General features: G+C 43.9%; 1 protein-coding gene across 2 annotated transcripts in view; it reads right to left on the reverse strand.

Moving 5' to 3' along the window:
- ARHGAP10 (Rho GTPase activating protein 10) overlaps window positions 1-23,925 on the reverse strand; it is a 283,230-nt gene that overhangs the window by 67,886 nt on the left and 191,419 nt on the right. For both annotated transcript variants that reach the window (XM_045516376.2, XM_010954572.3), the window contains 2 exons: window positions 19,249-19,354; window positions 17,539-17,698 (listed from right to left, as the gene is read on the reverse strand). In XM_045516376.2, the coding sequence (XP_045372332.2) occupies window positions 17,539-17,698; window positions 19,249-19,354 (266 nt within the window). The remainder of the gene's footprint in view (window positions 1-17,538; window positions 17,699-19,248; window positions 19,355-23,925) is intronic.

Here is a 23,925-nt window from a genome sequence, read left to right on the forward strand (position 1 = left end):
AAGGCAATCATTGTCAATAGTTTCTTTGATTCCTTCTAAGAAAATTTTAAAGGTTACCTATGCATGGGCCTGCATGGATGTATAATTTCTATGTACAGAGGATCATGAGAGATACAGTTCCTCACCTCAATTTCTGACTATCCCTTGAAATATTAACCGAATGCCTATTATGAGACATGCAACCTTCTGGATATTGGAAGTAAATGAGTAAGTGCAAAGGCCCCGAGGTACAAATTCACCTTGCCTTTTCCAGGAATACACCAAAGAGGCCAGGGTACATGAGGGTACAAAAGGGAAACTGGATCACTAAATAGCACGAGATTATTTTTTTTAATTTAATTCAATGTGAGACAGTATGTCAATGTCCTAGGGATCAAATAATTTCAGTGCATGCATCTACTATTGCTGTGTAACGAATGAGCACAAACTCACAGGCTGAAAACATGTTTACTACTATTGTGTTTTCTATCTCTTGTTGTAAATAAGAACGTTATCAATTATCTCAGAGTTCCCACATGTCAGGAGCCCAGAGCCCATCTTAACTGGGGCCTCTACTCAGGGTTTCAGCTCACAAGGCTGTGATCAAGGTGTCCGCCAGCCTGTATTACAGTGTCTCCTCTGTGAATGAATCCACTCCTGAGCTCATATGAGTTGTTGGCAGAATTATTTCTTTGCGGTCGGAGGTCTCAGCTCTTGACTTTCTGCTGCTATGGGCTGGGGGCCTCCCGCAGTTTCCTAAAACGTGGTCCTCTCCGTGGCTATTTGCTTCTTGCAGGCCAGCAGGGGACCCTCTCTCTCCAGTCTGCTCCGATGGAATCATACATAACCAAACAATCATGGCAAAGAATCCCATCACCTTAGATTCTACTGGTTAGAACCAAGCAGGTCCCACCGGCACCCATGGGCCTGGATCACTGGGTCACCTTCGGGTGGGTCCACCACAACCAGTATCCGTATTTACAAATCTCCCTCATTCTTTTTAACAGCCTACTGTATGTTTCTTCCTCTGGTCATTGCGTAATTTATTTACCCTTCTTCCCCACCACCGAAGACCATTTGTTTCTGATTTTTTGCATTGAGAAAGACACACGGCAGTGAACATGTCCTACATTCTTGCAAAAGGTTAGGAGAATATCTGTAGAGTGTTTTGGAAGCCAATAGACTGCCTTCCAAGCAGAAGTGCACTTTCGTCTCTGCTGGGCGCGGCCAAACCATCTCAGAAAGGCTGCTCCAATTCAACCCTCCGATCAGGCACGTACAAGACCACTTATTTCCTCCTCTCAGAGAGACTGTGCCACATTCCTTAGTGGAGCGTCATAGTTTTCATCAAGTAGGTGTTCTTCACTCTTGATTTAGGCTTACACCTGGGTGATTTATCTTTTCTCGACTTAGCCTTACACCTCACTTAGGGTAATTTATCTCTTTGAATGCCATCAATAATACACCCTATTCTCCCACTGTATTTTCTGCTGCTTGTTGTATATAAAGAAGCTATCGGTTTTGGTAATTACTTTTAATCCTTCACTGCAATGAGTCGTCTTCAATCTGTTCTTCTTGGGCTATCTATGTATACAATCCTATCTGTAAATAATGCAAGATTTTCCCCTTCCAGTTTCCATACTGCCTCTTCCCCACTCCCCTACCTCCTCCACTTTCTTGTCTAACAGTCACAGGACAAGAATTAATTAGTAACAATGAATCAAGTCAGCATTTCAACATTTAAAGCATTTCAATAATTAAACAAACACGAACTTAAGGGTTAAAAAACACGTTTTGAATCATTTTAAGGAAGCATCCAAAATTTCTACTTTATTAAAGTATTTTATTAGGAAATATGTAAATTTGGGGAAGTGCTTTTAGGCATCTGCTGAAAGATTTTCTCCTCTGACTTAATAATGTGGTGTATTCTATTAGTGTGCTTCCTAACACTGAGCCACCCTCACATTTCAGGGATGAACTCAGCTAAGACTGAAATATTTCGTGCTGCCGCTATTTGCTGATGTATTATTTAAGATCTCTGCATAAATATTCATAAGCAAAACTGATCTACAACTTTACCTTTGACAGGCTTTGTTAGGGCCCCACTGGCATCACAGAATGAGTTTCAAGTTTTCCTCCCCCTATGCTGTGGACCAGTTTGAATACCAACAGACTGAACTCTTTCTTCTAAGTTTAAATGCATTTGCCTGTGATTACGTCTAAGCCTGTTGTTTCTCAGGGAATGCGTGGTGGCTCTTTGAAAAATCTTCTCAGTTTCTTTTATTATTCTTTCACTAATTTCACTTAGATTTTCAAAATTCTGTACACTGTATCGGTGGTCATTTCCAAATTGGTTTCTATTTACATTTGGAAGCTGTCTCTCTCACTGCTTTTTCTTGACTAATCTAGCCCAGGGTTTATATGCTCTCTTTTATGCTCTGTAGTCCCTCAAAAATGTAGGAGGTATTTATAAAAAGCCATCTTTGTTTCTTTTCTAATTACTTTCATCTTTAATATTTATTTTCTTTTTCAAATTTAGGAGGAGGTGAGTGGATGGAAGCTTAAGTTACTTCATTCTTTCTGGCTTATCCAGTTACAAATAAAAACCTTAAAAGGTTATAAATTTCCCTCAGAATAGAATTTTCTTCCCTATCCTTGAAGATTCAATGTGCTTGTTTTCATATTTTTCTAGGTAATCTACAATTTTTTATTTCCATTTTGATCCACAAATCATGAAAGTTTTAAAAATTTCCAGAGGGCCAAGGACTTCATTTTCTTTTATTATTATTACTGCTTTAAAATTTCTGGATTTAGAGTATTATGGATCAGAAACAGTGGTTTATATTTTTTCTGCCTTTTGAAATCTGGCATTTTCCTTTGTGGCCAAAAGTAGGAACTCAAGACTTAGAGATTGCTTTATTATCTTCTGAGTTGCTGTAGGAAAATATGAGGCAACCAGATGTATTCTCCCAGTGCAATTTTTATTCTTCCTCAAAAATCCAATAACTGAACCACACTGTGTCTCTATATGAATGATTCTGAATGACTCAGAATTCATCAGTGGTGTTTCCTGACATTCAGTGAACACTCTGATCAGATTACAGTCTCTGATTCAGAAAATGACCTTCTCATCATTAAAGTTATATTCTAAACAAGTTCCTACTGTATAGCACAGGGAACTATATTCACTATCTTGTAGTAACCTATAATGAAAAAGAATATGAAAATGAATATATGTATGTATATGTATGACTGAACCATTATGCTGCACCAGAAATTGACACAACATTGTAAACTGACTAGACTTTAAAAAAAAAAATGTGTTCCATGTACTTGGCGCTGTACTCCTGTGACAACACCCTCCAATGGGTCAGCTTTGCCCTCCAAGCCTACTGTTCTGACTCCTGTAACCTCTCTCCTTTCATTGAATCTGACTGTTTCCTCAATGATGATAATCTGTGTTTTAACCTCTGATTCTATTCATTTCCATTTTCCATTTGCTCATCTGTGTTGAAATGTTGCTGGAGGTGTCAGTCTTTCTTGACCTCAGCATGCAGCTTTAAAAAATCCTCTCTTATCACTTTATTTTTGAACTCCCATTTTACTGAATAAATATTTAGTTCTTCTACAGAGATCAATTATAGTAAATTCACGTCTTCTCTTTCCCCAAATAGTATTTCTTCCAAAATAGATTCTTCCTCTACAGTTCACATTTTTCCCCTTCTGCTGCAATATATTCACACAGACCACACACAGGCTATTTTGGGTTGATGTCAATCATATTAATGTTTTAAATGGGCAGCTTTGTCAACACGTTCTATTCAGGCCACTACACTTTGGGTGACATCTCCTTGAATCTCTTCTCGTATCTGGGATGTCTGTTTCCTTCTTCTATGTACTACAGTTTTGCCTGCCCTGCCCAGGGTTCTGTAGCCTGAAAGAATGGTGGGTTCGTCTGCTAAGGTCGCCACAATGGAATGCCACAGCTAGGTGGTTTAAACAACAGAAACCTATTTTCTCATACTTCTGGAGGCTAGAAGTCTGAGATCAAGGTTCCACACAGGGCTGGTTCTTCTGAGGCCTCTTTCCTGGGCTTGCACACAGGACTCCTCCTCGCTGTGTCCTCACATGGTCTTTCTTCTGTGCATGCACATCCTTAGTGCCTCTTCCTCTTCTCATAAGGACAGCAGTCCTACTGGATTAGAGCTCAACGTATGACATCATTTAATTTTAATTATCTCCTTAAAGACTCCATCTCCAAAGAGAGTCACCCTGGAGGCGAGGGCTTCGATACATGAATTCTGAGGGACAATTCCGTCCATAACCAATGGGTATGGGGAGGACAAGAACTCAACCAAGGACGTATGCACCTTAGTCTTTGACCTCATCCCTGTGGTTTTGCCAAAATGCCCATCTATGCGTTCACTGCCCCCACCTGCTCTGTACATGATTCCTGCAGAGGGCTTGGCCTGTCAGCCCCACTAGGAGCATTGGTCCTACATGGCCAGTTCAGCAAACACTTCCCATTGCTCTCCAGGCAGAAGATGGAGATGATGACTTCCGGGTGCTCATGCTGGAAGTTACCAGGGTGGGAAGTGACACTCCTCACTCTACTCTCAGCGTTCATTTTCCTTATCTTTCTCTCCCGCAGAAGTTCTTTTTCATTGGGTTTTGAAGTTTTCTTTTTGACTCACTTTCTATTTATTGCTGGAGATCACTGACCCTGGAGTGTCTCTGAGAGGGAGTCCCTGGTATGTCACACCCCAGCTACTCTGGCAGCAGAGCAGGGTGGCCAGGAGGAGTTTCTGCCCCTGTTGAAATTGCACATCTTTACCCTAGGCTGCCTGAACGAGCTCCTCTATCTCCCTCCAAAGGGGGGTGACTGAGGACTGCCTAGGAGTCTGTCCCCTACTGCGTCTGTGGAAGGTCAAGTTAGGGGTAAAACAGAGAAAGCCCATGCCAATTTTTGGAAACTTCATTTGGTGGTCTCCAGGCTTTTTCCTCTATGTGACTTATATCAAGGGTTTTTCCCTTTATTAACCTATTTTTTGTGAGATCTGTCTTTACTCTTATGCCATGAGAAAGCATGTGTTTCTTTTAATCTCAAACTCCTAATTTATACCTACCCCACTTTTGCTTTTGGTAATTATGGTTTGTTTTCTATGACCGTGAGTCTATTTCTGGTTTGTAAGTAAAATTTTTCTCTTTTTTTATATTCCACATATAAGTGATACCATATGATATTTGTCTTTCTCTGTCCAACTTAATTCACTTAATAGGATAATCTCTAGATCCATCCTGTATAGCACAGAGAACTATATTCAATTTCTTACAACAAACTATAATGGAAAAGAATCTGAAGAAATATATATATATATGTATGTATGTACATGTATAACAGAACTGCTTTGCTGTACACCTGAAACTAACATTGTAAATCAACTACACTTCAATAAAAAGTAAAATCAAACAAAAAGAAAGTATGTGTTTGAAATACCTGTTTTAGATAATAAATGGACAATAAATAATACTGGTAAATACATAAGCAAAAAGTAATATACCATCACATGTGGAAACCTATAACTTGATAAACTTCACTTACCCCACTGCACATTGTGGGCCACATTTCTATTAAATTATTTCAATATCACCCAAGTTAATTTCATCTAGAGCAAGAGTTCCTTAACTGTGATAAAGAGATGTCTCTTACAGACTTCAGTGTTACTACATGTCCTAAAATCATACGTGAATGGCGCATATGCATTTGCATTTTTTCAGAAAACAGGATTGATCGTTACCTTCCAAATTCTTGATGGGGTATGAAACATTAAAACTGGTTAAGAATCACTGACCTAGAGTAATGAACAGGCAAGCTGCCAAGAATGGGGAAACAGTGGAGAATTAGAAACAATTTACAACAGGTTGGATTCATCTGAATAATGAAGTGAAAGAATTTTCTTTTAAGTTACATGGGATTTGGATAAAGCCACAGCAGACTTCCAAAAAATTTCAAGTGTGGATGTGTTTGTGGCCCTGGACGTTGTAGGAAACAGTTCTGTAGGAACCACGGAACTAGTGGTTATACACATTGAACAATTATCACTCCAAAGACCTTTCCACATCAATACATCAGTAAGTACAGCTTACTCTGAGCTTATTAGCACATTAATCACAAACGACCTAATTCCTTCATTAAATTTTGAAAATGATGACTAATCCTCTTAGGGGTCATTTCCCTCACTTCCACCTAACGAGAAATAACATTCCAGAGAAACCAAGGGTTTGAAGCCTTCCCGGGAGAAAAAATGTCTCCACTTTTACCTACTGCTGAGGTAGGGAAAGAAAAACAATTACCTAAAGAAAAAAACATAGCCTATAAATGAATTCCATTTTCAATATACAAAAAAAGAAAACAGTCAGCAACAAATGAAAGGGAACAGGAGGTAGATACCGAGAATAACGTGCTTGAGATTACGACCCAGGTTTTGTGTGAGTTTTTGATGTGCAGTTTCTTTATAGGAACATAGACAGAATTACTATCATTTACAAAGGATTATAAATAGTCCTCAAAACCTATTAATTCAACCACTGTAGATGTTTGGTTTGGCACAATCTGCAGTCTGTAGCCCGTGTGCACTTTCGGTAATTAAGAATAAGGGATAATGATGACAAACTACACACCAGTGGTGCAATGACGAGTAAGAATTTTCTCGTGCATGTGACCGGGCATCAGCATGCGTGGTTCCAGCGACTATGTAAAGCTCATGACTTTATGAAATCAAATTCAGCAATTTCCTTTCTTCCTTCCACACATTCCAACAGAGACATACATAAGCACTTTTGTGCAGTTTAAACTTGGGAGCCGTCCATGTAGTAATATTGACTGAAACACTATGCATCATTTAAGCTTAAAAAGAAAAAAAATACGACCTTGTTTTTCTTGGGATGGTAGAGAGACCACAAGGAACTTTCTAACTGTGTGGCTGCACTGACTGAAATCCTTTTTGGAACGAGGCAGGCTGTAAATGAATAAAGCAAGCTGTGTGACCTTAGGTAAGTTAATTTCAACTCCCCAAGCTTCGGTTTCTTGTCTGAGTTTATAAAATGTGGACAAACCCACGCTCCCTGCCTGCTTGGCGTTGGCTGGTGGATTCCCGGTCAGTGTGACTAGAGCTGGCCAGCATCTGGGGCTCCAGGTGCTCAGGAAGCCCTTGGTGCCGAACCTCTTCCCTAAACGGACTAGCAGGCGTAGGAAAAGGAACCTCACGTTTCACCATCACACCCACTGTATCCACTGCAGGACTCACTCACGGCTGTGAATGGAGGAGGTAAGTATCTTCCGAAGGAAACAACTAAGGTGATTCACAAAGGGATGCCTAGCACCTTAAGTCTTTCAAGTGCAAAAATGGCCTTAACCTGGCTTTGGACAAAGAAAGCCACTAGCTTCTCATAGGTCCAACCTCAAACACAAACTTCAGACCAGGTAACTAGACCTCTGCTGTGTCAGTCAGCTGCACCACTGTCTTTCTTGCTAAATGTTGGAATTCTGGAAAGCAAGATCTGCTTTTTTTTTTTTTCAATCTTTCTGCCTGTCCATATAGTACAAGTCATGAAAAAGCAGCTTCATAAATGCCTGTTGGATGAATGAATAATTGTATAAAGGAAATGATGCCAGCACCAAATCAGATTATTGAACTTTTATCATCGATAATTTTATATATACAGACAAGTAAGAAGAAGATTATAATGAACTCCTATGTCCACATCACCTGGATGCCTCACGCACTAACTGATGCTCCATCTTGGTTCATCCATAGTCCCCAGTTGGTGTGAAGCAGATTCAAGGCTAAGTACTGTACTTACAGGTCTCAGGAATTTTAGGTGAGTAAGTTTGTAACCGAGCAGGACCCTGTGGGGCCTTCCAGGGTCAGACCCCTCCCCCACATCCTCTGCTGCAGCTCCTCTCTGAAGTACCCAGATAATAGTATCTCATGTATATTTCCTGGGTTTTTCAGATGCATAAAACCACCACTGAAGGGAAGAAATGAACTACTTGATGATCAAGAGTGCATGGCAACCAGACCTTCTGGTGCCCAGGGGTTGACGGTGTTGACCGCCCTGTTCCCTCCACATCAACCAGTCAGAGGATTGTGTACGAGCTGCTCAGGTACCCTGCTACCACCCTCCCTTATCTGTCCTTTAACTATGCTTTGCTGAAACCCTTCGGGGAGTTCGGGGTTTTCTTGGGCATGAGCCACCCTGTCCTCCTTGCGGGGCCCTGCAGTAAACCTTTCTCTGCTCCAAACCTAAACGTCTCAGTTTGTTTGGCCTCATGGTGTGGCGGGCACACAAACTTGCCTTCAGTAACAGGTTTTGCTCTCCTCTAGAATTCCAGATAACTTGTATCTCTAGAGTAACAGGAAACACAAACTACTGCATAAAGATGAACAGAACTCACCACTCCCTGGTCAAGAGGACCTGTGACACAAACAAAAGTAAAAATCAAGCCCTTCCTCTAAACTGCTATGGATCAGGGGGTACTCTTAGTATGCATATCATTAAGATATCCCCCCCCAAAAAATGAAAAGAATTTTACAGATTTGTAGAAAGAATTTTACAAATATTTGCATGAAAAGAAATAATGACCTTGAGACAGCTCATGGGAGGGGGAAGACCATGTGAATACTGGATGGTGAGCTCGGAATCCTGACAAGGCTGCAGAGAGCTCTTTAAACTTTGTAATGAAAAGGGCTTTTGGAGAAAAATCCAGAAGATTAATCACAGGGAGGAGCAGGTCTGAGGAGGGTCAGTGTCACCCAGACACCAGGAAGCCCAGGCTGCGGTAAGGCGGGGAGTTTCAACCTGGTGCAGAGGAAAGGGGTCAGGACAGACACGGCAGCACCTAGATCCTTGAGAAAATGTCCAGGGACATGAGTCCAGGGACAGCACTCAACAGAGCTCAAGGGTGAAACAGAAGTAAAGCTAACAAAACTGACTCCTGCCCTCTGGGGTCACTCTCAAGGAGAAATCAACCAACTGGAAAGTTAAAACAAGAAGGGCTTTTGAGGGACGTTCCATCCTGTGCCAAATTAATCCAGTGACATAAGGTTGCATGGCTTGAAATTTACTTAACCCGGACTGACCACATTCTTTCTCGATTGTGGTGCTTCTCAGTAAAATTAATCCCGCACTTTACAAGAGGGCGGACAACATGCACTTTCCCGACAGGATGGGGAAGACATTTCCAGAGCAGAAAGGGGAAAGGCTGTGAATCCCAATGACAGAGAACATCCTTGCGGGAGAAACAGGAACTCACCCTCGCCCCTGCCCCTCAAGCTCCTCACGGAGGCAGGGAAAAGATGCTCGGTGTACAGAAAAGAGCAAACAGAGCGGGTCTGGGACGGCCATCCTTGGAAAGTCCTGCTTCCAAGTTGGCCCTTGGCTTGCATATGGGAACTTGGGTGATAAAGTTAACTCAACCGATATAAAACATTCCCTAAATGGTTGGGAGGGCCCACTGGGCCTCAACTGTCTGCACATAAATGTGCGTGTGCACGAGTTATGCGGACACCTGCTTTCCCTCTGGGAGTCTAGAATTTTGATACCCACTCCACAAAGGATGCCAACGTGACCATCTCCCAGCAGGCACTGAGTCTCTAAGGCGCTTCCCTGAACGGAAACATTATATGCACGTGGCTGTATTTTCAGCGCTGGTGGGGGAGAGTCTGCTGTGTGTGACCCTTCCTGGGAGGTGACAGTAGGAGGAAAATTACGTGTGAGTCCTCCAGACTCCATCTGTGCCATCATCTGCTCCTGTGTGTTCTTAGCACATCGGCGTGATAAGCCAGTGAGTACCATACACGCTGACGCCCGTGAGTCCCTCCAGCAAACCCCTAGACGGGGCGGTGGTCGTGAGAACTCCAGACACACCCAGGTAGGCCAGCGCTCGACTTCATGGGACGATCTCTACTCAGACGACCCTCTGCAGTAGCTGCTTCACCAAGTCATCATTTTACCCACTCCCACCTTTAGTTCCAGTGACAACTGGAGGATTAATGGAAGCCCAGCAGAAATGGAACACTTACGCCCCAGTGTCCGTGAATTAAGACTGTCGATCTTTAGTTTGGCTAATATTCACTAGCCAGTTGGGGAGGACGTGAGTGTTGGCTATTCTAAAGGTACGGAGGTCCTAGCACGTGGTCTGCACTCCGTCATCACTGACTGAGTGCAGCAGCGTGGTTTCAGAACGGTTTTAACTTCAGGGAAACACAACAGACTTCAAATGAGATCTCGAGGCTGCACTCTGAAGACCTGACCGGGACAGAGACGCTGTCTTCAATCGGCCCCTTGCGGATTTCCTCCCTCCGGCCCTGTGGCACGTCGCAAAACAATGGAAAGGGGCTCCTTTCATTAGTTAAGCAGAAGACCTTTCAATGGGGGCTCAGCAAGTTACGGAGCCTCCCTGAGCCTCGTCTTCCTTCTCTATAAAGCAGCTCCCCGCATCCTTGCCTTAGTGATGCCGACCTCACAGACGATGGAGCAGACAAGGAGGTTAAGTCGGGGGCCCAGGTCACAGAGGCCACACAACTTGGTGAGGCTGAGATTCCAACCCCAGGAACTTCGCTTTGGAGCCTGCTCTGCTGTTATGTGATAATCCTACAGAATAGTGCAAGAAAAGGTCAGGTAAGGAGCTGAGCCCAGTCCTCTCTGCCAGTCCTGGCTATTGTAATTATTACTGTTCTCAATTTTATCTTGTGAGAGATGGAAGAGACGGCTCTGAAAGCTGGTTTCCTTATCTGACAGAGAAATGTTGAAAGGGGGCACTTCGTCCACACAAAAAGCCAAGCCCACTCCACAGTCCCCCGAGGAAAGGCGCCCACGGCCACCTCACACTCTCAGACTCTGATTTTCCCCTCCATGTACTCTCGGTGTTGCTGGGAATACAAACAACATAAATGGAGGTGAACAAGAGGATCACGCGGGTCCTCATCACTTTTAATTCTACGGATACCAACGAGCGCCAAGTCCCAGGCGCTGAGACGTGCTCTGAGACCCTGTCACTGCATGTCTGTGTCTCCAGAGACCCTGGCAGAGAACTTCAGGGTGGGCCAGATGTCACATGTCGGTTAGCTTCCCTCCAACTCCCCCATCCCATCTCTAATACGAGCAGAGTCTCGTGATTAAAAATATGAAGTTGTCCCCCCCGCTGAATCTAAACCTCCCCTCCGGGCAAGTTCTGCTCACTTGTACCAAGCACGCTTTCTTAGATAACAAAGAGTAAGTCTACCCCCCTTTCTAGACTGCAGCTCTTGACTCTTCCTGAGACAGACTCGGTGCTTTGTCTCAACTGGACCCTAAGATGCTGCGGGATGCAAGACCCTTGTGTCCCAAATTTTCCCACATCAAACCACTTTGGTCCCACTGGAACATACTGTCTGCCACCTACAGGGCAACGGCACGGTGCGAAGCAGAGCGTCCTATGCCGCGGCTAAGTGAACAGAGCAGACCTGGGAAGACACTGTCAGTATTATTTTCCAATTCCCCTTAAAGGAAGGAGAAAGACAAAGTTTTCTGTGCTTTTAAACTGTCTTTTTTAAACACTCCAGAAAATGCAAGGCCCTGTTGAGAAAGAAAAAAAAAATCTAATAGTAAAGTAAGTTTGAGAGGTTCTGCCAAAGGGGCCAACTGTTGTGAAAACTGGAAGGGGCAGAAAATAAAAATAAAAACACCCTCTGAAAATTGGTCAGATATCCTTGCTTCATCAGGGATTGATGGTCCACGTGGAACGGTCAGCCACTTAGGCAGATGCTGACTTCTGGAAACTCTGGAGTTTTATCACTGTTGCTGTTGTTTAAGACATTTATTTCTCTCTCACACGAAAACTGGTGTGGCTTAGCAACCCAGTGCCAGCCAAGCTAAATCAAGATGCATTGCAGGCTGGGTTCTTCTTTAAAAAGAACTCTTCTTCCCATTAAAAGACAAGCTGTAAGACAGGAAGGTGCCTCGCCCTCAACGGAAAACGGTTTGTACACAACTCACTCAGGCCTCGCTGGCATTAAAGGGCGGCAGAGGCCAGCCTGCAGAGGGCGAGGCTGAGTGTCGTTTCTGCAGCAACGGGGATGGAAGGCCAGGCTGCCCCGGTCACACACGGTCCACATGTGGCTGCCACTGACCTGCAAGTGGGGACTGAACAGGGTGTCCCTCCCACCACGAACCTGGGAGCAGGGACGTGCTGTTCCAGCTTTTGGCAAAGACAGGTGGATGCAGGTCAGAAAGTCAGTCCCAGACATGGAAACAATCTAAAGGTCCATCGACAGAGGACTGGATAAAGAAGTTGTGGTATATTTATTTAATGGAATACTGCTCAGCCATTAAAAAAAAAATGAAATAATGCCATTTGCAGTAACATGGATGGACCTGAAGATTGCCATTCTAAGTGAAATAGGCTAAAAAGAGAAAGAAAAATACCATATGATATCACTTATATGTGGAATCTTAAAAAAAAAAAAAAGACAGACTTATTTACAAAACAGAAACAGACTCACAGACATAGAAAACAAACTTAAGATTATGGGGGTGATCAGCATATGAGAACGATGAGTGAGCGGTCTACAACTCTGCTGCAGGGGTCCCACTCCATCCTTCCCTCCCCCATCACATCTGCTCTGACTCTTCCTCCCACATATTCCTCCATCCAACGGGAAAAGCCAGAAGTAGAGCCATACGATTTATCATCCATTCCTAAACACTCAAGGCCTTGCAAGCTGCTCTCAACAGACGTTTCACTCTCGGGGAGAACACACGCTGTCTGCTGGGCCCCATACCTGTCCATCTCCTGACGCACCTGGCACCACCGGCAACGCCCCTCGACCACCTGACACCGAACTTGTCTGGGCTCCTCCTGCCTCCTCTTTTATCACTAAGAGTAAAATCTCGGTGCTTCTCAGAAATACAGTTCTTACTCTCTCCTAGTGATGAAAAGTAAAAGCTTTAGAGTTGGACAACCCTTACCACAGACCCAAGTATTGCCACTTACCAGCTGTGTGCCCGTGAGCAAGCACTCTGTCACCCTCCGGTTTTCTCATACTTATAAAGGGATAAGACATGTAAAAAAAATTCTGTACATATACAAGGATACCACTACAGATGTATGCAACGGGGATTACACACACATGCGTCACATGAGATAAATACCCTAATAAATAGTAAATGAACCAATACATTCTTTCTCACACCTGTATCATGTCCTTATACCATATATTACACTTTCTACCACTAAATTTTCTCCCCAGGTTGAGCCCCACAATTCCAGCTGTCCACTGGGCTTCTCTTGCTGGATATCCAGACAACAACTAAAATTCTGCACGTTGTAGACTAAACTCTTCTTAATTCCCTTTTCTTCCTTTCATTAATAACACCAAGACAAACTCTCGGGATTGAGTACTCAGCGCCATTTATAACACCTTCCTCTGAGATGCCCCACAAATCCCATGCCTGGGTTTTGTCTATTCCTCCTCACCAAGCGATGCTCTCCCCCTCTGAGTCCCCAGTCTCATGCCCACATCACATGACCTCTCACCTGGCCTTTGATTTCTCTATTTGCTTCTGCAAACCCTGCTGCCAGAGTAAGCAGTTCACCTGAAAACCGAGAGAGGCCCTGGTGCCTCTAAAATTAAATCCAAAGCCCTCTGGTGGTGTTCCCCACCTCCCCACAGCTGCCCAAGGCTCTTTCCCATCTCATCTCCTGCCCCCACCCTCGATCCAACAGGAGCTTTTCCAGAACATATGCCAACTCTGCTTCTCTGATGACATTGACTCCTGAAATGTCCCCTTAAAACCCCTTCACCTGCTACAACTCCATCCTAAAGCCGACCCAAATCACCTACTCAGGAGACTCTCCAGACTCCCTACAGTTGGATGTAAACGCAACCCTGAAGTCTCGGCAGCCTTCTCTGCATCTGTCTGAGAGCGTCTCCTCTCCAGCATCGTTCCTTTTCCCCACCAGCCTGCCTCTGCCTCTCCCGCATCTCACACCAGGTCTGACTCAGAGCAGGAGCTTATCACAAATGCACGGAATGAATCCATAACAGGTACAGCCGGCCTTCCCTGGGTCCTGCGTCATCAGATGCAACCAACGGTGGAATGAACATATCCCCCCACCACCAAAAAAAGTTCTAGAAAGTTCCAAAGAGCAAAACTTGAATTTGCCGCACACCGGCAACTATTTACATAGCACTTACATTGCATTAGGCATTACAAGTAATCTAGAGATGATTTCAATGAGGGGAGAATGTGAACAGGGTATATGCTAATAACACTATGCCATCTTATATAAGGGACTGGAGCATCTGTGGAGTTTAGTATCTGCAGGAGGTCCTGGAACCAATCCCCCACAGATACTGAGGGACCACTGTATACCATAACAACGAAACTTATGCAAAAGACACAAATTTTACGGCTCAACCCCAATTTGAAAATCCTTGGGAGTTTCACAGTACCCTTTCCACCTGGGAAATGCAATTTTCTGGTTTGCAAGGGAAGAAAGACTTTGATAATATTTTTGGCCCATGGAAAACTTCTTTTAAAACAACAACTTAAGGTACTGAGCGGAAATGAAGCCAAAACATATGGATTAAGTTTCCCATAAGGTACGTATGGATTGTATGAAAACAGCAAAGAGGCTTGGACAAAATGTGATCTCCAAAGCAGATTAACCAGGGGTCTTTTTCTAACTCCAAATTTAATCTGGCACTTTCTTGCTTTAATTACATGTTGAAAGTTTCCTTCTTCTGACTTAGTGACTTTCCTGGTCAGAGTTAACATTTTTCACATTCCGGGGGAAGAAAAATAAGTAACTGAGGAAAAGAAAACATTTTCCTTCTATTGTCATTTCCCCTGCTCCGCTCTCCTTCACCAACTCTACTGAGCCTCTTCATTTCACTGCTAGGGCCCCCCCTCCTGTTTTGAATTAAAATTGCCCCTTCCTCACAAGACTATTCTTTTTAACCTTTCCTATCCTTCCTCCCTGTCCTTTTGCTTTTCGTTCTCAAACATTAAGAGGAGCTGTATCCCTGCCTCGCCACGTTCAAGGCAAACAGAAGCTCCTATGGGTGGTCCATGGGGATAGGTCATCAAGGAAACCTCTGGCTTGGACGGGAGGGGCCAGGCATCCATGGGAAGTGTCTCCACACAACCACCCTTGTCAGCAGAAACTCTCTGCCACACGGCAGAGCCTGGACTCCGAGGTGAAGTCTGGTTAAGCAGGAACAGAGCTGGGAGTGAGAGTCAAAATGGCCAAGGATGAGATCGGAGGGGAAAAAAAGAGGTTGTGGGGAAATTAAGTTCTCAAAAATGTCCACTAGCCTAAGCTAACAGCCACTCCGTCCACCCCCACCCCAAGCAGCCCTCTGCTTCCAAACCTAAGCCCACGTGCTCAGCAAAGTATCTGAAACTCAGTATCTCACCTCCTCTTGGTGGGAAACCTCAGCACTTCACCTAACACCCGTTGTGCATCCATAGCGCTAGCCAGCCTGGCCGCAAAAAGAAAGAGGGGAACTAAGAGGCTGCTCAGCTCCATCTCAGAGAGTGGGTCCAGTGTCATGTGCCGTGTAACCATTGTAACTGGCTCGCCAATGCCACTTGGAGGTTCCTGTAGGATTTGGTAACAAGGTGAGAGCCGCCTTCTCTACCGCCCAGCAGGAAAAACCACGTACTTATCTCCTCAGCTTCAAATAAGATAAGAAAACAGGAAGCTTCAGCCTGAGATGGAAAGTCTTTTACCTGAGAGCAAGACCCAGAGCCAGGAGTTTCGCAAATAAATTGGATAAAACTTCTCCACTTGGGATTTAATCTAATGAGCACTGCACTCCTAACTATTGTCTCAAGGTAATAGTCTAAGTATAGTAGCCACCGTTGCATGAAGCTGTCTGGACAGCTCACCAAACACGCTAATGATGCTGAATGACAGTTTGACAAGACCCCAAAAGGAGGCAGAAATTCACCACAAGCTGCCAAAAAACAAAAACATAAGCCAAAAAACCCAGAAACGTCTGACACCCATACCCCAGCTGCTTTTTACCACACTGGTAAAGAAAATCTCTGGCCAGGTTCCAAGCTTAACTTTTCAGTGGGAATTGATGTTCGCACAAGCTTAGAACGGCTCTAGCAAACAGCCAACACAGCAAGAATCCAAGAAACGCCCTTGCATTGCTTTGCTCAAAGGGCCTCCACCTCCCAGAAACTCACAGACATATAAAGCAAACTTGAGGTTACCAGGGGGAAAGGGGGGCAGGGGGGTGGAGGGATAAATTGGGAGTTCGAGATTTGCAGACATCAACCACTATATATAAAAGGGATAAACAATGGGGATCTACTGTATATCCATTACCTTGTAATAGCCTATGAGGAAAAAAATATAAAAAGGGACATATATACAGACATATAACTGAGCCACTATGCCGTATACCAGAAATTAACACAGCCTTGTAACCTGACTATACATCAGTAAAGAAAGGGACTGTACCTGCCTTTGTCTGCCTCTTTCCCACTCCCCCGACCCCGTTAAATTTCACTGAATCCATTAATTCATCAAATAAATACTAACTGAGCACCTAACATGTACCAGGTATTATTCTAAACGTTCAAAAAGATCTCTGCCCTCAAAGATCTAGGAGAGAGAACTCCATAACAACTAGGAAAATAAGTAAATTACACAGGGCGTTAGACCAGCATGTGTGCACGGGATACGAGTCCCAGAACAGGGCTCCAGCCCCCAGACGGCAACCTGTTTACCATCAGGGGCTGTAATGTTCTTCCTCACATCCCAGCACCTCATGCCTGCTTGGCATATAATGCAATCTCAATGTAACAAAATAATAATAAACAAGCTGCTGTCCATGCATTTTAACCATTTTCAAATTCCCTGTCTTAGAAGGAGAATGGAGGAAAGTTATTAGCAAGGTCCTGATCTACATGAACAGAATGGGGGCGAGGGGGGGGGGATGTAAAAGGTCCTGAGTCTACTGTATTTTGAAAAATCATGTATTCCCTTGAATACAGAGAAACACACAACAAGATATATTACCTAAGAGATTATTCATTTTAAACCAGAGATTCTTAAACTAGAGTCCCCAGAGTCAAGGACGTTAGCACAACTGTACGGAGAGGGAGAGCTGTGTGTGTTTTTCTGGGGAGAATAAGACACAGATTGACAGAAATATCTTCCTTGTGTTACAGAAAATAGAATTTGAGGGAGAAATCCAAGGATAGGAACAAAGCCAGCAAAAACCATCAACAGTCCACAATAACATTGCTGATATTCATTTGCATCTGGATTAAACATTTCCTCCTTAAATCAGTGAGATAACAGACAACCAGGTAAGCTTCAGATTTCTGGAAAAACTCTTATCAGAAGACAGAAGGTCACCACTCACCACCATGATAATAAAATTAAATAGAGAGAGAGAAGGAAAATCTAAGAGGTTAGCTCTAACTCTCATGGAGACAAGCCCAGACCAGGAATTTCCTTAAGGAAAAAACAACAACAAAAAGAAGTTTTACCTTTTCATGGTTTTCAATTAAAATTTCCACGACAATATTCTGAAATTTCAAATCCATGATGGCTGCAACAGTTTCTTCCTGTGGCCTCATCAGAGTTGGTCCAAACACCACTCCTAAATTTGCCACGGTCATGAGGTTGTGCTTGGAGTGATTGGAAACACTAGTATTGATGAGGGGAAAAGAAAGGTCTTTGGTTAAAAGAAGGGCAGTAACTACGGAAAGTACAATACTCTACAACTCTGTATTCCCCTAAAAACAAGGGGTCAGACACCACTGTTCTCAACATCTGCCACTCAAGTACCCGGATCTGACAAAGCCCTAGGTCAGGAGGTCCCTGCCTACCTTCCTACTTCTCTTTCTTTGATGTTCTGCTTAGCCATATGTCTTTTTTAATAATCTCATGTATATGCTAAGCTTGGGTCCCTGACAGCCTTCATTTACTGTTCCAATTATTTCGAACATCCTTTCTTTCCCCAGATCATTATCCCTTTGCTACCAAGGAATACGAGACCACATGGTACGTTTGTCAAAATTACCCTCACAAGCACACAGAGTTTGGTCAGAACACCCACACTCATCTCTTTGGCCCAGTACCATTGTGCAGTGAACAACCTGGACAACTGTTCTTAGCAGCCCTGACACCTAATTCAGGTCTCAACTCAAAAGGTCACATCCTCGAAGAGACCTTCCATAACCATCTTCGTAGTCCCACACTCAATATATACTCTTTATCCCTCATTCTACTTCATCTTTTTGTCATTTAATCACCTGAAACCATTTTCTATTTTTATTTGTCATCTGTTTATGATCTTTTCCCTCTTAGAAAGAAGGGACTTCATGAAAGTAGGGACTTTGTCTATCTTGTTCAACTATGCCCTTGTATCAGCTAGTGCCTTAAGGAGGCATTCAACACCTATTTGCTGACCAAATGAATGAATGGTGATACCAATAGTAGGACCCTTGGGAGGCCATAATATCGTCTGGCTTTCTGTTTCTTTTTCACATGAAATAAAGGTTCTAAAACACAGCGTTCCTCAGCTTCCTCTCACCTCTAAAATTCTACAGTTATCGTGATCTAGGAGTCACTTCTATTTGAAGAAAGAGCTAATTTCTCCACTGAATTAATCAGATTTTGCTTGCTTTTTCACTGAAATATAGTTGATTTACAATGTGTTAATTTCTGGTGTACAGTATAGTGATTCATTTATTTATATATATGCACACAAACATATTCCTTTTCATGTTCTTTTTCATTACAGGCCATTCGATTTTGCTTGCTTTTTAAAGGAGTAATGAAAGGAATAGAATGGATCCTACAAAATAACTACCTATTACCGGATTAAACTCACTGAAAGGACATGTTCAGACTTAGAGTTGGGAAGGTGTGAAACCATGCTAAATTTGCTAACAGACTTATAATCGCATTTCCAGAATCTGTGCACAGGGAAACGTATAATGTTCTCTTTTCTTACTTCAACTCAAACCCTGAGTTGCTGGCAGCGATGTTAAGCAAATAATTATATGACTTTGTGAAAGCATTGCATTTCACCACTCCTGTCCAAAACACACACAGTGAGTCAAGTGTCCAGCCTGCCCTTGCAGGTGTGGTCCCTGGTCCTGTGTACGCAGCCCCACTTCCAAGCGATCCAGATTCAACACCACCGCACAGCACCCAGAGCAAAACGAAGGAAGGAAGGAAGGGAGGCTTACTTAGTTAAGTGTTTCACCAAAATATCCAGCATTTCTTTATTTTTCTCCGGCAGTTTGTGTACCAAGAAATGGATAGCGTTAACACGCGATTCTGGGCTGCCGCTTTCTTTAGGGGGAAAAAAAAAGAAGAAGAAAAAAAATAGTTAGCAGAGAACTCAGAATCAAATATATCCCGAAAAACAAACAATTACAACAGCTCATCTGTTAAATCTTCAAACAGAGAATTTACACCTATCTTGCCACCTTTCAGAAAAAAAGAAAAGAAAATCCATCTTTGTCCCTATTATTAATCTTCTATGCCTCCCCTACGAGGTCATTTCGGCGCAGCTGCAGTCACTGCCTTTCCTCAGCTGACGTTTAAGAACAGATCCCTCTGGCTCGTTGCCCTTCCAGCCTGCTCCTCACTCACTGGAGGAGTCTAGTTGCCGGGTCCTGCCCCACCAGGGGATGCCAATAAAATGTTAGCAAAGAAGTTCCTCCCTCTTAGGGGTTAAATTTTATCACCCAAAACAATAACCACCCCGTATCTCAGAATGTGACTGTTTTAAAATGTACCGGGGACCTGCTGCCATCAGGTGTGGTAGGACATGCAGACACAAAAACGACTGTGATGGAGGAGGAAGTGTATCCTCACGCACCCCCAGAAACAGCAGGCATGCCAGGCAGGGCCACAGGGAAGCACCGGGATGGGTCACGGGGCAACAGGCAAGGAGAGAACTCGGGCAAGAGGCTTAGCTGCAGCACCCACGGGAAGGAGCAGGCAAGGCAGGGCAGGCAGGCTTAGCACTGGTGGTGCGAGTTTTTCAGCAGGCTTAGGACTGCTGGGTGTAGAGAGGGTTCCTGATTATCTGGTACCTGGCCCTGAGGTGGTTAAAGCAACAGAATATTAGTCTGGAGGGTAAGAACCAGAAGGATGGGGTCGGGGGAGGGAAAGTGGGCTCTGGATGGGTTAGTCTGCATACGGGAAGTGCACCCAGGTTTCCTATCTCTAGGAGTTGGTCAGCCCCGGAAAGGGCAGTCTCCCCAGGGTCATTAAGGCCTTGGATATCGAAACATCAGAATAAAAAGATGTGTTTAACACAGCGGTCATGTGATATAAGGTCACTGCAGATGTCACGAGTTAAGGTGAGACCACAGGGTCCTTTAATCCAACATGACTGGTACCCTTACAAGAAAACAAAGACACAGAGGGAAGATGGCCATGTGAAGACAGATACAGGGGAGACGATCATGTGACCATGGAGACAGAATGGACTGATGCGTGCACAAGCCAAGGACTGCCAGGAAACCCCGGGAGGTGGAGGAGGCGAGGAAGGGTCCTTCCCTAGAGCCTTCAGAGGGAGCACGGCCCTGCTGACACCTTGAATTTGGGCCTCACCTCTTGAACGGTGAGAGAGTATATTTCTGTTATTTTAAACCATTCAGTTTGTGGTACTGTTATAGCAGCCCTAGGAATCAAACATATTCTCTTTATCCCTTAGACCTTAGAAGTATCATCACCCATGGTTCTCATTAACAATGTGCCCGAATTCCCTCTATTGCGTTCCTGATAGGAAATTATGAAGCAAATCAATAAAATGATTATTGAGAATTATGCAAGAGGCGGGGTGGGTATAGCTCAGTGGTAGAGAGCTTGCTTAGCATGCACGAGGTCCTCAGGTCAGTCCCTGCCAGCTCTCTGTGAGCCTCCTTCCTTCCTGCTTTGGTAAACTGAGCACCTCATTCTCATAAGGCACTTTGTTGATGCCCCTGAAAACTCTAGCATAATTGTTTTGTTTTGTTTTGTTTTTCTTTTTAAACGGAGGTGCTGGGGATTGAATCCAGGACCTCATGCATGCTGGCGGGGAAGCTCAGGGAGGTTTCACATAAGGGAGAGCATTTGAGTTGGCGCTTAAAGAAAACAGGGAAGATTTCCAGGAAGGGCAGAATTGAAGAGGTGAGGGGTACACCCCAGATTCAGCCAGCAGTAGAAGCAAATACACAGTCTATCCAGAGACAGCACCTCAAGCTTACAGAATGGTAGTCGGAGGCCAAACTTTGGTCTGTAAAGACCACTTGGAAGAACTTGGCTTTACTAGTGGCTTCTGAATTAGTCACTGAAAGTAAAGCAAAGAAGAAATACAAGCAGAGTTAAATTTGGGGAAGACACACCTTACATTTCTAGAGGATGAATTAAGATGGGGAAAAGAGCAAATTAAGAAGGAAATACTATCTGGGCAAGAAGTCACGAGGCAGGAAGGGGCGGGGGGCAGGGCAGGGGTAGGACTACAAATAAGGAAATAGAGCAAAGAAGTATGATCTACGGTCAGATGGTGGAATCACTGCTTCCACCTGACAGCTGAGTGGACTTAGGCAAGTTACCTAACCTCTCTGGGCCTCAGTTTCCTCATCTGCAAGATGAAGTGAACAGCACTTTCTCCGAAGGCCACTATGAGATTCAGTGAGGTGACATGCAGAAAGCATTTGTTTACCCCAGTGGTTGGCCAACAGAGGCACTCAACCGCTGGGAGCCAGCACCACTGTTGCCGTCTGTGTTACTATTACATGAGAGCACAATGGAAGGAGTAGAATGGAGGGGATTTAGCCTCCGACTGGCTGAGGGTCAGGAGGAAGAAGGCAAAGATGAGTGAGGCTTCATGTCTGGGTTAGCTGGGATATGGGCACTTCTGTGACGGACAGGAGTGCAGAGGCAAAGAGGGTTTGAGGTGGAAGACGATGATGGAAGTGACGGAGAAAGCGATACTCAAGAGGCTGGTCTTCTCGCAGGCAGCTGGGAAGGGGGCAGGTCTCAGAGACGAAGGCTAGCTGCATGACCTGCAGCACGTAGCCAAGGATGCCGGACTACTGCGGAGCCTAAGAGAGGACATTTGGGGGAAAAGAGCTCAAAAGACGTACAGGGGAGATGCCACTGGCAACTAAGCCAAGCAAAGGAGGAGGAAGAGAGGGGGCGCCCAGGGTGGGGTTCAGTGTCATCAGAGTGTCAAGTGAGAAGAAACCTGCAAAGACTGCAAAGCTAGTGCTATCAAGAGGTAAGGAAAGACTGGGGCATTGTGCTGGACACCAGAAACTGCACATTGTAATCAACTGTACTTCAGTTAAAAAAAAGAGTTAAGGAGAAACCAGGAAATACAAAGACAGAGAAGGGGCCGTGGATATGGCTGAACTGACCACATTTAACAAAAACTGGGAGGTCAAAGAGTGAGGTCCTGAAGAGATGCCCAAAGTTGGATTTCAGACCAGAGGTTCAAAAATCGAGAAACTGAAGGGGAGGGGAAGAAAACTAAAGCAATCCCCCCTCTTGAAAGGGGAGTTTGGTGGGATTTTTTGCTGTTTTTTTAAATTGAAGTACTGAGGGGAGGGTACAGTTCAAGTGGTAGACTACGTGCTTACTAAGCACGAGGTCCTGGGTTCAATCCCCAGCACCTCCATTGAAAAAATAAATAAACCTAATTACCTCTCCCCCTGCAAAAAAACAAGAAAAACAAACAAACAAAAAACCCAACAGTTAATTTTCAGGTGTTGGTAGATTTTTTTAAATTAAATAAACAAACAAACAAATAAACTGAAGTACAGTTGACAAGTAACATTATATTAGTTTCAGGTGTACAACATAATGATTCAATATTTGTACGTATTGCAAGATGGGCATCACCATAAGCCTAGTTACCATCTGTCATCACACATAGCTATAACATTTATTTCTTGTGAGGAGAACTTTTAAGATCTACTCTCTTAGCAACTTTCAAATATGCAAGACAGTATTACCAATTACAGTCATCACACTGCAAATCACATCCCCATGACTCGTTTATCTTACAACTAGAAGTTTGTACCTTTTGACTCCCTTCACCCATTTTGCCCACCTCCCATGTCTGTCAACTGCCAATCTGTTCTCTGTATCTCTGAACTTGGTTTTGGGGTTTGGTTTGGTTTGGTTTGGTTTGGTTTGGTTTTGTTTTAAAGATTCCACAAGTAAGTGAGATCATACAGTATTTGTCTTTCTCTGCCGGACTTGGCATTTTTTTTTTCAAGATGATAATAGCTTCACTTTTCTGTTACTGGAAAAATTAAATATCTGCTCAATTTTAGAAAACTTTATTTTGCTAAAATTTTAGGAAAAAACTGATAAAAAGTTCAGTGAATAAAATCACTAAAAATCTGAAATATATTTTAGTCAAGCAAGAACTGCCACAAATCAGGCAGAAAAGAGAGACAACCCAAAAGAAAAACAGGGGAGGGTCTGGAGCAGAAACTTCATGACAGGGGACCTCTATGTGACCAACACACGTGTAAAATGAAAAGACACTAAACCTCATTAGTTACCAGGAAAACAGAAATTAAAACCACAATGAGGGACCAACCATTCACCCATCAGGATAGCTTTCAATGAACCCCAAACTCTGGCAAGCGCATGAAGCAACTGGATCTGTCATACGCTAACTGGGTGGGAATAATTAACTGGCGCAACCACTCTGGAGAACTGTTATCTGCAGTATCTGCTAACCTAGAACACACACGTTCCCAGCGACCCAAAAATGCCTCTCATATGACCATTCGCTAAAAGACACAAGATGGAATGGTCAGAGCAGTCGCCTCTTGGTAACGGTCCAAACCAGAACTCCAGTACCCACCGAGAGCAGAAGAGGCAGACTGCGGTATAGTCCCACAACGGAACAC

This window comes from Camelus bactrianus, chromosome 2 (assembly GCF_048773025.1).
Source record: "Camelus bactrianus isolate YW-2024 breed Bactrian camel chromosome 2, ASM4877302v1, whole genome shotgun sequence".
NCBI classification, from domain to species: Eukaryota; Metazoa; Chordata; class Mammalia; order Artiodactyla; family Camelidae; genus Camelus; species Camelus bactrianus.